General features: G+C 54.5%; 1 protein-coding gene across 1 annotated transcript; it reads right to left on the bottom strand.

The window, feature by feature from the left end:
• Positions 1-851: 851 nt before the first annotated feature.
• Positions 852-12,298, bottom strand: AGPAT2 (1-acylglycerol-3-phosphate O-acyltransferase 2). The gene is made up of 6 exons (XM_062590834.1): positions 12,071-12,298; positions 7,311-7,444; positions 6,559-6,734; positions 6,254-6,349; positions 4,364-4,436; positions 852-3,263 (listed from the first exon to the last, which is right to left on the bottom strand). Exons 1-6 carry the CDS (start codon positions 12,256-12,258, stop codon positions 3,112-3,114), a joined length of 819 nt encoding a protein of 272 aa, XP_062446818.1. The 5' UTR covers positions 12,259-12,298; the 3' UTR covers positions 852-3,111.
• Between the last annotated feature and the right edge of the window lie 4,818 nt (positions 12,299-17,116).

Raw genomic sequence — 17,116 nt, 5'->3', positions numbered from 1 at the left:
CTGGTGCCTTGTGGCTTCTCAGCAGGGTGGCTGCCGCTGATCTCACACTCGCACTCCTCCGCACCAGCCCTCAGGGCTGCAGAGCAGTAACCAGCATGGTGCTTTTACGCCTTAGAGGGCCTGAGGGGCAGCGCATCTGCTTTTATTTGCTTTTACAGAAAACCTTTCCCTGCAACACTGGAGCCCGCAGCACAGCGTGGGCCCGGGCACGCCTGCACCGCCCGGCAGTGCCCCCAGGGTGAGCCAAAGAGCAGGCTGCGGGCAGCGCTCTGCGGTGCACCCGCCGAGGCATCAGGGCCTGCAGGCTCGCGTTTACAGCGGCACAAGCGCGGGCTGTCGGGGAGATGAGCTGGTCTCCCCCCCCCCCCCCCCCAGAGTACATGCCGGAGCAGCACTGCTTGCTCGCGCCCAAGGGTACGGGGGCAGTGGGGCAGACACGGCCAGGCTGGTACAACGCTGTCCAGAAGGGCGGGAGGAGCGTGCCACGTAGGCGCCCCAGGGCTGCCGAGGTTGTACTAAAATAAAGCCTCCTGCTGCGCACATCTAGGCTACAGGCTCGTTAGTGGCTGGGATAGAGCTCACAGCAGGGTCCTGCTTTGACACAGGCTCTTGTCCACCAAGGGCAGGACATTGCCCCTGGGACAGGCCCTTGCAGGCCCCTGCCTTGCTCCTGCAGGAGGGTGTGAGGATGGGGTGCAAAAAGCACAACCCTTCTGCCTGTGGGACACAAGGTGGGGATGAGGACATGCCTTCCCTCTGGATTACCAAGCCTTCGTACAGGAGATGAAGGGCCAGCACCATTTTTATTCCCACAACAGCTCTACGCTCCCAGCTCCCACTCCCCACAACAAGACCAGGAGTTTCCTTTATTTAAATAACCAAAGGTGTACTTAAAAAAAAAAGCAAATACATTTTTATCAACCCAATTAAAAGTGAACAGCAGACAACTGCACCCCGGGGCACTGCTCCCTCGTCCTGGGGACAGATGCTACAGGAGTTGCACAGGGGACAGATCTTTGGCCACAACACTCAGCTTTCCCCAGTCACTCATGTCCCCCACCCCCTATAGCCAGGAGGCAAGGGGCACCCTCTGGACCTTCATGGGTTTTTGCCTCCACGATACAGTCATTTGTCTGCTACTTTTCAAAGTGCTGGTTTGTTTTCAGTCCCCCCCCCCGCCGCACACAGACCCATCCCTTGCCCCGTTTGAACCCTGAGACTATACAGCTCTGAGCTATAGCCCTGCTCAGCCTGAGGGCTCTCTCCCCTGAGGCCTTCTGGTTCTGCAAGAGCTGCTGGGGCACACAACGCCTTTTCCAGTCAAGGACATATTTCCCTTCAAAATGCCAACCAGAGACAGGCTGCAAAAGACAAACAGCCTTGGAGGCCCACGTAAGGCTTGTCAAGGTAGCACTCCCTACAAGAGCACTCGCCGGGTTAGGGGGAGGCACCCCAGTTAGAGGTAGAGATTACAGCCTGGAAGCACGGGCTTGGTCTACCCCTGCTCCTTTGCAGAAGGCATCAGCACTTTTGCAGCTCCCAGTGAGGCATCCAGGACCCTTGTTAGCCTGTCACCTCAAAGCACAGGCAACTGAGTCAAGGGCAACTCTTACCTGAGCTCCTTCACTGAAACCATACAACCCACAGTGCCTGTGGCTCCTCAGGAATTTTAAGATGTGCAGACCAGGAGCTCCACTACATCAGCACAAAGATGCATGGGAGAGGCACCATCTTTCGGCCACTGCTGACCATAACAAGCAGTAAGATGAGTGCAACAGAGCCCTTTGCAGCACAAGTAACAGGTACCATAGGCACCAAGGCGCCCACTCTAATGAGGCCAAACATGCCAGCAGCAGGTATGCAGCACTGTTTACCAACATCGAGGAAGCACTGAGCCAGACACATGCTACCACATCTCCCTGAACTATGCTGTGAACAAGTCCTTGCATGCAGCGAGGACGGGTTCACCCAAGACCCAACACAGACCAGCTCACTTGCTGAGTGTCACTCACAGAGTGCCTCCCACAGGCAGAGGCACAAGTGCCTGCGTTTGTGCCAGACTTATCGAGCTGGTGGCTCTGAATGCCAGAAATGCAAGTCTGGTATTTCATTCAGAAGATGGTTTCTGGCAAGACTGGACAGCATCTGGCTAAGTTCTTCCAAAACTACATGTGCTGGCTTGGTCAGGCTGCTGCTTCCCTCTGCTACTGCACCCCTCAGCTGGCAGTGCACTTGCACAGACAAGGAAATCCAGCCCTAAGAGACACTATAAGGCTAACCAGCCCCACACACTCCCCTTCCCAGCCCTGCTGACCCTGAAGAAGTTATCAGCACTAGATTCCTTCTTCCAAAGGCAAAGACTTTACTTAAGAGTGCCTGCACAGTGCATAACTCCAGCACAAGACACTGCTGTAACCTACGGAAGTTTCTCAAGGAAGGAAGGTCACTGGGCCCTTCCCTAGAGATGGCCCTTGAGCTCTGCCATGCACTAGATCCAGCCAGGGAAGGACACCACACTCCCGGCAAACAAGTGTTCCACTGGCAGAACCACAGCTCAGGCCTGGCCCCTGAATGCCACCACCCTGCTGGCATGCCACTTGAGAGCAGCACTGTCAAAGACGTTCGTATCTTCAGCCAATTCTCCGCCCTGTGCAAGCAGCGTCAGGGCTGTGCAGACCAGAATTGCTGCCCTGCAGTTTTCCATCTAGGACTATTAGAGGCCAGGCCACCACCTAACTGAGCCTGCAAGAACATGGGCCTGGGGACATGCTCACACGAGGCAAAGCCCAGCTGTCAGCTAGGTTTCTGTCCCTGGTCTACCCCAGCTATCTGAGCTGTGGGAACTCACCTCTGGTCATTGAGCCCTTTGGTAGCACAAGTTCGATGCCTGAGAAACTCAGAAAAAAAGGAGACATTTCATTGCAAGATAATGAACCCCAAGAGAAATCCACTCAGTGGGGATGCTCAGCGCTGCCTTGGCACCCCGTGCATGCCAGACAGTGCGGTCCCCAGAGTTAAAAGTCACTGCAGAGGAAGAGAAGTCCCTTTGGTATTTGGCAACAGACAGGTCCCTTCAGCCACCACCACATGGTGACACCACTGGAGAAGCATCTAGGAAGATTCCTTCACTTCGGCTGGGCGGCCTGACAGCCTGAAAAGGGTCTCTCTCATGATACGAAAGCATCTGTCCGTGAGGTCTGAGACGTCATCTGATGTCAGACCTTTGGTCTCAATTGGTGGCAGAACCTCAACCTTGATTTTGCCTGGTAAAAAGAGAAGGCCTGTGAGAAATCCACACACCCCAGGAGCTGTTCTCTGCCCTTTCCTGGTCTCCCAAGCACTCAGATCAGCAAGAGGTCTCCTCCTAAGGGAGCTGCTCCATAGGAAGGGATAAGTGGACCTTCCAGGACTTCAGAGAAGCTCTTCTCTTAAGAGGATCCTTGAAACCCAGCATTCCTGCCAGAGCAGCTCCCCAGAACCCCACCTCACCTCGCACCATGCATGTTCTTCCAAACAACCTAGCCAAAGTGTGCCCCTTTCCAAGGCTGGGAATCACTGCTCTGCCCTCAACTGCCTGCCAAGAGAACAGGTGGGAGCACTGGGCTGCAGATCCTCAGCCCCACTCAGCTCCAGGGTCCTGCCGTGCACAGCCTGCACCAGGCATCTCCTCCCCACCTGCTTCCCCCTAGACCTCCTACCTTTGGCTGTCTCCAGTGAGCCAGGCAGGGAGCAGACAGAGGGAGAAACTGCCCCCCCCCCAAATAAGGTCTCCTAAATGAGGGAAGCACCTAGAAGCCAAACTCACTAGCACTAGGAGCCTGCCAAGGGAGCAGAAGTTACACCCCAAGCTGGCGGAAAGCTAGCCTAGCACTTACATTAACAGACTTCTGAGCTTTAGAGATAAGATGCTACCAAACTCCCTTGGAGTGCTTGAAGAGAGGTCCTTGTTTTTGAAGGTCAAGAGCTACAGCACACTTGCTCCTTCCAGCATGCCTGATCTCTGCCATCATGAACAGGGACTGGGCTGATCCGGATGCTCTCCCCACAGCTGGAGGAACACCACCGCTCCTTCCCTGCTCCTAGAGAAGGATTACCTCCACCACACAACTTGGGTGGTGACAGTTGTGTGGGAGAGGTGGTGCCCAGCTTTAAACAAAAAGCTTTAAAGTGGCATATTTAATTACACTCCTTCCTGAGCTAGCCCAGCCTGTGCTTTGGTGCCAGGTGTTTCGATACAAGCGCTCCACATATCTCCCAGACTCTTCCTGTTTACCCCAGCACTGCCTCTCTCCTGGCTCCCCACACAGATATGGCATCAACTCTGCCCCCAAGTGGCCACAGAGACCCTCCATGTCTTTGGTACCTGACGTGAAGAGATTCTTCTTCGGGTTATAGAAGGTGGTGAAGGAGGAATACACCACAGGGATCACTGGGACCTCAGAAAGGAAGAGAAGAAAGAAGAGTTACTTGTACTTGCACCTCCACAGCATCTCAGCCCTGCAGAGGGAAACCCTGGGCAGGCCAGAGCTGAGCAGCAAGTTCCAGGCAGCAGAGCCGACCTGACTCAGCTCTCAGCTGCATGCACAGCCCCACAAACAAGACCCACAGTGTGGTCTACAGCCTAAGGCTGGGGTAGTCCAGAGTCAAGGGAAAGCTAAATCACTCCCCAGCAACTCAAGGTTCTCTTGACCTCAGGGCTTTTCCTCTCAGGCCAGTAGTTCCTAGGCTGCACCCATTGGAGGATCCTTGTTTTAACAAGCCTCACTGTATTTTACAAGCACACACACAGCCAGGCCTGCTGGTATTGCTTCAGCTCCTAAGAAAGGAAGTCACCAGTTGCAGACAATTGTTCCCAGAGAAGCCTCAGACAGGCAGAGGCATGGCCAGGAGGGCAGGCACAGAGCTGTGTTATTTTAGACTGATAACAAAGACCTGACCCACAGTCAGTGACTCACTGGCAGCATAAGCAAAGGTGGGTACTGTTTCCACTGTTGTTCTTTCCTTCCAGCAGCCTTGGTTGTGTCACCTCTAGCAGGAACAGGGATGATACAGCACAGGCTACATCCTGGGCTTGGCCAGCCGAAACCAGCAAGAGAGCTGGCCTGTATTCCCTTTCCCACAGTCGCTTCTAACAGGGCCTCCTTTAGGGAGGCCAGTTTCCTCCCAGGCCTGCAGAGAATAGGGGCAGAGCATGCACTGGAAGGCAAGGCACATGTGCCCCCAGCAGGCCCTTCCAGCCTGTCCTGCCAGGGCCCTCCTCCTGCAAGGCAGCCAGCTCAGGCTTCCCCCATCATCAGTTGGCTTTACTGGGTGGGACAGCAGCATGTCCCATGACAGGTGCTCCAGAGCAGTCCCCTCCTCTGACCTGCCACTGGGAAATTCCCAGGCAGTTTCGCTCAGCCCCTCTCCTAGGGTCTAGAGTCAGCTTTCCACCTAGCTGCTTGCTGTCACAGCCTTGAAGATGCCAAAGCATAGCATGGAGCTGCTTGCTGCCAGGCCCACTCACACCCCCTAACTGCCCACCTAGTCCCAGCTAGGCAGCAATCCCCATCCCCAGAGGCATGGGCAGGCATTCAGCATCCCATGGCAGCACAAGCCCAGAGCTCTGCCCCATCAAGCACCACTCACTGCTCCTTTAGGAGCATTGACAGCTTCATCTTCAGCACTGCCAGTAGAAAGGCCAAGGAGCTGTTTGCTCTTCCATTAACTGCTCACTGATCTTGTCACTTTGGAGAGAGAAGGCATTTAAGACAATATACAGCAGTGCCATATGGCTGTCTGGAAAGGAGCAGCTGATTCCACAAAGCACAAGCCCAGATGTAGCACTAGAGCACTAGCATTAACAGTCCCAAGTCAACACTGCTATTGTAACCTGGGGGACTGAGATACAACACAACAGCTTCTGGGAATCCCCGGAATAAGCTCGAAGCGCAGTGCTTGCCACGCTGTCTGCTAGAAGCAAGCTCTGTATTGCAGCTGCGCTCCCAGGAATGGGGTACAAGACATGGCACTGCCACGTTAACAGGCTGAACAGCTGCCTGCAAAGCCAACGCAGACCTGGCTCTAGAGCTGTAGGGGGCCTTGAAGGAGGCTCTTTGCTCCAGCTGGGAAGTGCTCATGACACCTAAGCCAAGGAGTGAAAGCCACATGCTTCCACTTGAAAGCAAACAGACTGAGCAGACTATTGCATGACCAGTCTGCAACACCCTGACAAAAAACTGTCAGGACCTATGGCCCTGTGCAGGCCCATTACCTGTGCCTGTACAGCAAGGTGAAATGCTCCTTTCTTGAATGGCAGCAAGTCTCCAGTGCAGTTCCTCGTGCCCTCCGGGTATACCCACACTTTCACCTGTGCACGGGGAGATAAAGCACTGCTTCAGCAGGCCACTTGCAGGGCTCCCTTCCTGCTGGCTGAATCACTGGCTGGCCTTGTCAAGAGCCACAGGTAGTCACAACTCCAGGGGAGCCAGCAGCAGGAGCGCTGCACTCTCCTGCAGCACCCCGGGAGGACCCCACCCAGACATGGGTCACCCTGCCAAGGGCCACGACCATACTCACATTGTCAGCTGCCATGGTCTTGGCCACTTCAGCCATCACCATCTTGGCACTGCTGGTACTCTTTCTGTTGATGAAGATGACACCGCCTAGGTAGATGATGAGCCCCACAGTGCCAGCGTACATCAGCTCCTTCTTGCCCACCTGGACACAGTCATCGGGCAGGATCTCCATCAGCCCTAGCATGAGGGCAGAGGGTGAGACCCAGCAGCCACCCACCAGCTGTGAGCACCCGCTCATGGAAGGACAACAGACACATTGCCAGGGGGAGAGGCCAGTGCTTCATTTCTCCGCTGGCTTCTGCTATTGCCAGCATAGAGCAGAAGGAGATTTGGCATGTACAGCAGTAGGTAACTGCACTAGGGTCTGGGCTCTGGAAAGGCTGAATATGGCTGTGGGCACAGGCTGTGCAATGCACTGGAAGCCAGCTCACTCTTCAGCCCCGGGGTGCCCTGCTGGGCCACCCCCCTGGCCTAGCTGCCAGCACACCAACATGGGGCTAGGCCACCCAAGCTGCCAGGAAGTCAAGGCTGTGAAGGGGTGCTGAGAAGTACCAGAAGATTGGCACTTGGGGCGGAACATGTGGGTGAGAGCTCCAGGTGTACAGAAAACCCTTCCTGTTAAGAAGCGTCAATAAAGAAAGCTGGACGGGCTGGATCTACAGTACAGACTGGTCAGGGAAGGACAGCAACTTCACCAGGGAAATCCTGCACACATCACAAACAGGACTTCTCTCCCTCCAACCAGCTCCTCACCCATCATATCGAGGATGCTCTGGTGGTTGGACACAATGATAGCAGGGCCTTCCACCTTGAAGTTCTCCAATCCCTTCACCTCAAACCTCAGGCCAAAGAAATACTTGAAAGTCTTGACCACAGCTTTGATGATTCTGCAGAAGAGAAGAGCAATTAGACAGCAGCAGAGCAAGAACACAATGGGGCTGGACACCGCGCACAGCACCAGGTGCATGAAAGGCAGAAAGGAGCCCTCAGAAAGGGGCCCTCAGTCTTATCTGCCAGGTTCACCCAGGTGTCCACATCCAATCATGGCTGGTCCCACATGCTCCAGGTGCTTTAGTTGTGTGCCAAGCCCTATCCTGTCCCTGTATGGGAATGTTACCAGGATCCTGGGGAAAGTTAGTTTTAATTTTGAGGCCAGGAGAGTCAGATTCGATGGTATATGCTTCCTACAAGCTGACAGTATCATCCAATGACCTGGCTGCAGCAACACCGTTGCCCCACTCACCCTGAGACAAATCTATCTGGACACAGTGCCAAGCAGGTCAGCTAGTGTTGCCATTCCCAAGAAAATGGTGTTCTCCACCACGGGCTCTTCCAAAAATGCAAGTCTGGCCTAGTCCAGCTGCAAGAGCCCTGTGAACAGAGGGCAAACTGAAAGCCCTTCAAAGCCCCAGAGGGAGATATTGCTGGATTGGGGATCATTTCTCCTGGTACTAGTCCTATCCATTTGGTTTGGTGCTGTTGTTTCCCTTTGTGCTGTGACTGTAAGTCTAGCCCAGGACTAACAAAGCTTCCCCGCTGCAGTCAGAAGCCTTGCATGCTGTTCAAACAGATCTTTCATCAGCTGCTGCTCTCCAGCATGTGCTTTTTAGGCTACAAACCCTTCATCCAGGGAGAGCTATGTTAATTCTGCTCCTTGCAATGCCAGAAGATGCCACTTAACAATGCTAAGAAACAGAGTGTTGTTAACCCAGGGGAGTCTAAGAAACGAGAATGAAAGCACCAGAGGTGAGAACTACTTCCCTATACAAAGGAGAGATGCATGTCGTGATCAGAGGGGATGCTCCTCACACAGCTTGGCAGAGGGGGTAATGTATCCTGGGCAAATTCACCTTCAAGCCAAGAGCTTTGGCCTGTGAGTGGAACTGCAGGTCTGTCCACAACACTCCCAGGTTCCTCCCCCACGCAAACACATCAAGCAGGTTTCAATGCCCTTGCTGAGCACCCCCAGCCCAGGCTTGCCGGCAGAGACCCCACCAGCCTAAGAAGCAGGGTCCATTTATGCCACCCACAGAGGAAATCTGGGGATCCTCCAACTGGGCCAAAGGACAAGCTAGAAGCTAGCAGCACACAGGGACTATTTTGGGCATAGGAGCAACACTTGCCAGGACAGGATGCTGAGGAACTTGCACATGAACAAAGCCTCCCAGGAACAGACACAAGCTCTGTCCTCATCTAAAGCAGACTGACAGCTCCTGGGAGGTGACCTGCCCTCCAGCAGGCATCTGATACACTGCCTCAGAGGCTCATCTTCTCCCTGCCAGAGAGGGGGACAGAGCTTTGCTCCCACAGAAGGGCACTGAGGGACAGTTTCAGCTTCTTCTCTATCACAGTGTCCTGATGGAGGGCTACACAGCACCATCAGCCCAGAAAGCATCTATGACCTAGAGTAGGAGGCAAGAGCTGGAAAAAAAGTGTTTGCCTGACAGTGCTTCTCATCCTAGCTGGGCAGAAGAGCAGGAGCTCCCACGCCCTGTTCCCCTTCAGGGTCAGGAAACATCCATGGGGCAATCTGCCCTGCAGCATCCCTGGGGGCAGCTTTCCTCTCAGCTGTAAGGAGAGGAAGGTAAGGCAAGCGACTCAGCAGTGTTAGAGCAGGCTTTCGACCCCCATGTTTACTGCTTCCAAGGGAACTGAGAGAAGCAGAGAAGGGTCCGTATCCCAGTCTGCCCCTACCAGAACCAGGGACACAGCTACACACCCAAGAGATCACTGGGCAATGCTCTTTGCTGGCCTGCTCAGCAGACACCCCTTTCTGGCAAGCTGTGCAGAGTATCCCCATCCCTGCCATCAGTTCCTTAACTGCTTCTGCCAAGGTGACTTGCCCCAGCTCACTCCTACCTGCAGTGAGGTTTCATTGCACTGGGAAGTATCCCCTCCACCCAGACTGCCTGGGTGCTGGCTTTGACACAAGTTCAGGCCAGGCCAGTGCCCGCAGGTAACAGCTGAGTGACACTACTGCTATCAGTCCCTCAGCATTCAGAGCTGCTGCAAAGGTTACAGCCGCACCCAGGGAAAGGACACGGGGAAGCGCACAGGCTGCCACATTCCAGAGCACTACATGCCATAGTAGGGGTTACAGGAGTCCAACCCAGGTAAAGTATGAGTGGACAGGTTAAAAAAGCCATGGTGACATGAACTGATGAGGTCATGGTAGATGCCACGCCAGACTGACCTAAATCCCACTTCTCCTCCCTTCTGACTGCCAACCAAAAAAGAGGTCATTACTCTGGAAGTCACACTGCTCTGAAGCTGCTGGGAGAGGCTAGTTACACATTACTCAAGAGCAAAACATCCAACTTCCCCCTGCGAGTAAGGAGTGAGCATTTCCTTGCACAAGATGTGGTCTGAGTAGCTGATAAAGGCAAAGAGGCAGAGCTCACAAGTGAGCAAGAACTGGGCAACCGGTAGCCCTGCTGCGCTGGCTACGTTATCCAACCACAGGGTTAAGCAGATGGACCCTGCTCTCCTCCAGCTGCCAAGCAGCTTCACTGCTAATAGGAATGATCCTGACTCAGTGCAGTCACAGCTATAGAGAGCTTTAAATCTGACGACCTTATCACCAGACACGAGGAATGAGTAGAAACAGAGGGAAGGTGCCTTTTCAGTGTATCTGTACTAACTTCAGTCTGAAATTCAGCAGCCCATTTCATATGTTCTGCTCCAGGCTGTGACAGAAGCCTTCAGGTTACTCCAATTTTGAAGGGTTAATGCGGGCTGCTCACTAGACTGGCAACTCTCACAGGAGGTTTTCCCACTCAAACAGAGCCATCTCTCAGACACTGAGGGCAACCTCTTCCAAGTCACACCAGCTTGGCAGTCAGAAGCACTGCAAGGACAGGGTGTTCTGGACTGGTCAGTGAAGCTGTTACTGCTGTCTGTTCACCAGCGTATGCTCTGCTCCAACCCCTTCCCTGAGCCTGGACAAACAGTCTGGGATGTGGTAGGAATAAAGAGCTCAACTACAGCACCTCAGTCAGGGACCTCCCAGGAGCTAGGATACACAACAGCAATCATCAGCCATTGCCAGCAGACGGAAATGATGTGTTTAAGTTACAGGAAAATTGTGGTTCTGGCCAAAATTCAGCTCCGAGTTTCAACATGAGAATTATCCACTGCAAGGAGCTCTTGTTCCCAGAGTTCATTTCTAAGTTTACAGAAGACTAGGAAAGTTTTGGGAAAAAGGAGTGCCTGCATAACTGACTCTGCAGACTCTCTTGGTTGCAAAGCTGGTTGTTGATTCCTGGGAGGAGCACTAGTATTGGAAAGTTGCTCTGGAGCAGCTCAAGGGGATCAAGGCAGAGCTAGATGAGAGACCCCAAAACAAACTGGTACTTCTTGTGTCTGCAGACGCACTATGAGAGCAGACCTCAGACCATCGACTCCCGAGGCCAGGGCAGACACCCGCATGGTTACAAGGCCTGCGCTCTGCACCACACTTCCTCTTCAGCACTGTGCTTGCTCCACCCAGAAACTCATACGCTAAAGCTGCATCATACTGATGAAACGATCAAAGTTCAGCTCCACTGACTGAGCCTCGGTCCAATCTTTGAATCAAAAGCATTTACTAAGGCTCCCTCCTTTCCCCCCAGGAGATTCTCCCTACTGTTATTATTTAATCTGGATAAAAAGACTCTTACAGTACGTAAAAAGCTGACTGCAGAAGAATGAAGCAAGGCTCGCAGCAGGGCCTGTAGCCACCGGGAGCCCAAGTCCTCCTATGCCACCTGGAGCAGAAGTGCTAATCCTGCTTTAAAAATGCTCCTTTGCCTTCACATAACACACGTGTGGAGCCGCTCGGCTCCACACGTTCCCTGGTCACCAGGGCTCGATGCCCTCGGGACAGCTTCTCGAGGGAGCCAGGCAGCAAGGCCGCAGCACCAGCAGGGCTCGGGCAGCTCCGCGCCTGCCCGGCGCCGCTCGCGACAGCCCTCACGTCTCCGGGCAGGCGCGGCCGCCCGTCACCAGACGGCTCTCCGCACACAGCCTCTGCTTCTGGAGGGAAAAACCCCTCAACCGTGTAGCCTCCCCCGAGGCACCGCTATTCCCGAGGCACGCGTAAGGAGACGCTCGGCCGCTTCTCCGGGCGGGAGGCCTCCTGGCACCCGATGCACACCCGAAACCGATCTGCCGGGTTAGCGCTCCGCTCGCCTCCGATGTTAAATCTTTCATCGCTTCCCGCCTCGTATCCGTTTCGGGATCGGAGGCTTCCAGGTGGCGCGATGGGGAGAGCCGCCGCCCGGCTGGGGAGGTCGTCCCCAGCGCAAGGAGGCTGCTCCCTTCCCTCCGGGAGCTCCCGCCAGGCCGAGCGGGAGCTCCTAGGGCCGCCACGTGCCACCGAAGCGCCTCGGCGGCTCCCGGCCCCGCGGCCGGCCGCCGCTCTCCTCCGGGCAGGAGCTCCCTCCCGGCCTCCGAGCCGCTCTCCCAACCCTGCCTCGGCCTCCTCCTTCCCGCCGGGAGCCCCGGCCGCGGGGCGGGAAGGCCCCGGCACTCGCCTCATGTTCTTCACGGTGCGGCCACCGTTGACGAGGACGCAGACGGGCGCCGTGAGCGCCGAGCCCACGGCGAACAGCAGGTAGTAGAAGCCGATGCGCACGGCGAAGTTGACGGCGGGGCTGAGCTCCATGAGGACGTGGAGCCCCAGCAGCAGCGCCGCGCCCCACAGCAGCCAGCCCAGCTCCATGCTGCGCACCCCGGCCCGGCCCGGCTCGGCCCAGCCCGCCGCCGCCACACGCGCAGCCCGGGCCCTGCCGCCGCCGCCGCCGCGAGGGAGCGGCCTGCGCTGTCCCCGCCTTATGTGGGCGGTGCGGCCTCCTCCCCTCTCCTCCCCTCCGCTGCCGCCTCCTCCTCCTCCTCCTTCTCCCGCCGCCGCCGCCCGGCCGGGGACAGCGGAGGGGCCGGGAACCCTCATGGCGCCGCGCGGGGGGCCCCGAGGGCCCCTTGGTCTTTGGGTCCCCTCACGGCACGGGGGCCTTCGCGGTCCCTCACGGCACGGTGTCCCCTCACGGCACGGTGTCCTCTCACGGCACGGTGTCCCCTCATGGCGTGGTGCCCCCTCACAGCACGGTGTCTCCCAAAGCATGGTGTCCCCTCACGGCACGGTGTCTCCCTCCAGCACGGTGTCCCCTCATGGCGTGGTGTCCCCTCATGGCGTGGTGTCCCCTCACAGCACGGTGTCCCCTCATGGCGTGGTGCCCCCTCACAGCATGGTGTCCCCCCACAGCACGGTGTCCCCTCATGGCGTGGTGTCCCCTCACAGCATGGTGTCCCCCAAAGCACAATGTCCCATCACGGCACAGTGTCCCCTCATGGCACAGTGTCCCCCCACAGCATGGTGTCCTCCAAAGCACGGTGTCCCCTCACGGCACGGTGTCCCCTCATGGCGTGGTGTCCCCTCATGGTGTGGTGTCCCCTCATGGCACGGTGTCTCCTCATGGCATGCTGCCCCTCACAGCGTGGTGTCCCCTCATGGCGTGGTTGTCCCTTCACGGCACGGTGTCCCCCCACAGCACGGTGTCCCCTCAAAGCGCGGTGTGGAGGGGTCTGGGATCTCCACGTGGCACAGTGCCCTTGGACGCCCTCCCCATGCCATACGGGCCGTGGCCTGGCCATCTGGCGCCTCCTCACAGCACGCATCAGTGAGGTCTGGTGAGCCACCATGCCTGGAGAGGGGTGTGGGCACATCACAGGCCCCAGCATGCCCTCCACATCTCCGTCCTCTTCTCCTTGCCAAGCCCACATTCTCCTCTGGTGGTACCCGGGGGCCAGGGAGGGACACAGCCCTGGGACGTGCAGCACCAGCATGGTGCACAGCCTAGGTGCCACGCGCTGGGGAGAAGGCAGGACAGGTTGTGGTCCTCACCCCAAACCTTCCCAAGCGTTGGAGCCACGGAGGAGACACCCAGGATCTCCAGACTGGTTGTGGGGGCAGAGGCCAGCCTCATACAGTTAGGGTGTCCTATCTACAGAAACAGCAGAGAAAACCCTTGCTGCAACTAATTCACCTGGGGCTGCAACCCACGGGCACTAATAAGCCGGCAAGTGCTGATACCTGTGGGTAAACTTGTTCCGCTTGTCTTGATGCTGGTTTTCACGGGCGCAAGTGTGCTGAGTGGGAGGTAGCTTCCCCCTCTGGCACTGGGGTTAGGTCAGGATCAGGCCCAACATCTCTGTGGGTGCCAACCTGGCAAGGGAGATGAAAGCGAGTCCACTGAAACCAATACAAATCATTTCACTGGCTTCAGCAGGTTTTGCAGTGACTCTTTACAGTAAAATACCAGTTCCACTGATGGTAGGGACTTGGTTCACCAGGGTAAGCTGTGGCCCTGGAAATGTGGATTTATAACCTTGTTATTGTAGACCTGAGTGTCCTATCTCTTGTTGGCAATGGGGCATCACACTGTACAACCCCTAGAAAACTAGAGAAAAAACGATTATCCCTTTCCAGATAACTCTTGTTCCCTCAGCTCTTCCTAGACTCAACAACAGTGGTAACAGGCTGTTCCCAAATCAGCTCTCTCACCAAAACAAGGGACTGGTTCGCTGTATTTTCACTGTCCCTCAGCGGCTTTAATGCTTAAGCGAAGAGACAAGTTATTTCTCTTTATTTAAGAGATCAAGGCCAGCACTCCCTACAACTGCCAGGCAATGACATCTCAGAGCTGGTCTCATGATTCCTGCTAATGCCACAAAGAACCATTATTGTATTAGCATCTAGACACAGTATTAGATTAATCCCTCAGGCCTGCGTTGTAGAGGCTGCTCAGTCAGTCTTGCTCCAGCACTGTGCCATCCAGCATATGCTTGGGAAGACTGTGAGTCCTCTTCAGCTGAGCATACACTGGCCTAGAGCATTTTTGCATTATCCTTGTGACTTTAGCTTTTGTTGACTTGGAAAGAAAGTCACTAGCAATCTATCACTTGGAGCTCATACAAGGCAATCAGCCTAATTCACATATGCTGGCTGACGTTAGAAAACTTAAATGCAAATTCCAGCATGGATGCGGTGTCGACAGGAAATGCTATTAGCAAATATATCATGGAGGGGATGGTAGTTATGCATTTGTTTCATGTATACACTGCTAGAGGAGTTTGACTGTAATGCCCTTCACCCCAAGCTCTCCAATGCATTATCTGGAATAATGCAAATGAAATATTTAATATTACTCTGTAGCTCAAGGGAGGGGAGTGATTTCTGAAGCCAGATTAGAAGTCAGACATGGGCCTGCTTGTTAGGAAGTAGACCTGTCATGCTGAGTGACATGAAAAACATAAAAAGTTTCCTTTCTTAAAGAAAATGGCTTTGCAGTTGTTTCCAGATGACGAGAGCTTCTACATTAATATTATCACAACCAAGTGCCTCATGGAACACAACCCCTGAGTTTCAGAGCATGCTACATAATGCAGCAGTGATCATGTCATCATCCCAGAAAGGCAGCCATTTCTAGGGAGAAGTGCAAATTCAGAGGCAAAAGCAATGCCCTGCCCTGCCCTGCCCTTCCCTTTCAAGAGAAATGCAGCAGCCAGAAATAAGCAGTTCCAATTACTTTTTTTTTTTTTTAAAAAAAAAAAAACTTACTAGATTGCACTGTGTGTTTTGCATATTTAAACTATTGACTGAATTATTTAGATGCACTGCAAGTGTACCCTGCAGGTAGTTTCAATTTGCAGGGTCCAGAAACATTGGCAGAAACCAATATCCAGCCAGCATTGAACAGACTGTAAATTGTCGGTGGCAGGCACTGGCTTTTTATGTAATGTGCGCAGTGCCCAGTGCCTTAGAGCAGGCTTGACAGAGGCCTCTAAAAGCTGCCTCAAATAGAAAGAGTAATAGCAGCAAAGCACCATCCTGGCATGCAGGTTTCAGCCCTGTGAGCAGAAGGGTCCATGCACCATTACTGACGTTGGGATTTCTGTGGCTGGGCATGTGAAAAGCCATAAAACTGAGACCATTCCCATTATTTTTGTTCCTGGATGTCTGATCTCTTGTAGTAATCTGGCTATGTTCTCCACCCTTTATTTACCTCATTTTTTTTGCTTCCTATAGAAATGGCATGTAAGAAAATACAAGATGCGACTACACTTTTAATGATTAGCTCCTGTCTGGAAAAGAAAGAGATCCAACAAGAGAGAACAATTCCCACATATACAGGGAGAAGATGAACAGAGAAGGGTAGAGAGTGAAAGCACTTACTGGGAAGAAAGGGCAGACGTGGCCTAACTCTGTAGCACTGAGCTGGCCAGAGAGCAGCTGGAGCCTCCACGAGGGAGGGTTAGTGATTCAGCAAGGATCCCCGTGAGTCTCCAGCTCATGGAAAGAGGGCTGGTGCTATTTCCAGAACAGTGTCATACTCCACGCTGGCTCACCAAGCATCTGCCCTTGATCTCCTACAGTGTCTTTGGCAACTCTAGCCCCGTGGCCTGTTTTTTTTAACCTCCTGCCAAAGGAATTGTTTTGAAAGCAGCAGCTGCTTTCGGTGATATTAAAAGCAGAAGTAGCAGGAAGTGACCGGCCAAGCTCCTCTCTCAGCTGTGTCAGGGCACCCGTGCACGTTGGTGACCTTGGCCAGCAAGCGCTCACAGGAAGGTCTGATAGTGCGGGCAGTGCAGTGCCCCAGGCTGCTCAAGCCTGGCTAGCGATCCCCAAAGCTCGAGCCTAGGCTCCAGCCTAGGCAGCAATCCCCTACAGCTGAGTGATGCAAAGCAGCCCCAGCTGTCAAAGATGTGGGAAGAGTAAGATGATCCATACCTCTGATCTAACTTCTTCCAGACCCCTGACAATCTATTGATCCAGCTACTTCTTTTACTTCCTCTCTTAGCACCTGGCTGTGAGAGAAGTCTCGGAGCCCCATGTTTCTTTGGTCTTATCACTGCAAAGATCGGACGGGGTACATTAAACAGCACAGCATCATGATGAGGATGTAGTTGTACTGCTACAGCTTATTCCCATAAAGGCATAGGTTTTGACTGGTAACCTGGGCTATCTTTGTATCAGTAAGCAATGCTGCCCTAAAGGCTGGTGCCAGTAGGGTGGCATCATTGAAATCTGGCAGAGAAACTGAGCAGGTCAGCCCTGGGCTGCGCTGCATCTAATGCCGCGCACAGCGGAGCCCGCTGCTCTGCAAGGCAAAGAACACTTCGTGCTTCCTGTTAAACGGAGGACGTGGTTTAAACTCGTTTCCTCCTCACTCGTTTCAGCCTAAGGGGCAACACTCTGTCAGTGGCGTATCCCTCCCGCCCCTCCTCGTGCAGGTACTGCGAAGCAGCCCTTCTGCGGCTCGCCCTCCGCTGATCCCACACTGGCACTGCCACTGTGCCTGGCTTTCCCAGCCAGCAGGGCAGAGCTTCAAACTGATCCTCAGCTGCTGCATTGGCTCCTGGTGCCCAGAAGTCACATTATTTGTTGTGCATTTAAATGATAACATGTCGGTGCTCTCATGACAACAGAGTAAACACTTGAGAAGCAGTTGGGACATTGACTCAGTGTGGTTCAACTGTGAGCACTGCCGTTACCCGCAGAACTACATAGCAACCAAGTTGCA

This window comes from Rhea pennata, chromosome 18 (genome assembly GCF_028389875.1).
Source record: "Rhea pennata isolate bPtePen1 chromosome 18, bPtePen1.pri, whole genome shotgun sequence".
NCBI classification, from domain to species: Eukaryota; Metazoa; Chordata; class Aves; order Rheiformes; family Rheidae; genus Rhea; species Rhea pennata.
Note: the sequence above shows the minus strand (reverse complement) of the source record. Positions and strands in the feature narration are given on the sequence as shown.

What these genes read in the sequence shown, in the direction of transcription:
- AGPAT2 (XM_062590834.1), bottom strand. Translation starts at nt 12,258, where the DNA reads ATGGAGCTGGGCTGGCTGCTGTGGGGCGCGGCGCTGCTGCTGGGGCTC. An exon ending in CGCACCGTGAAGAACATGAG is followed by an intron (nt 7,445 to 12,070) that starts GCGAGTGCCGGG and finishes TCTCTTCTGCAG; the next exon opens with AATCATCAAAGCTGTGGTCA. An exon ending in GAAGAATCTCTTCACGTCAG is followed by an intron (nt 3,264 to 4,363) that starts GTACCAAAGACA and finishes TCTTTTTACCAG; the next exon opens with GCAAAATCAAGGTTGAGGTT.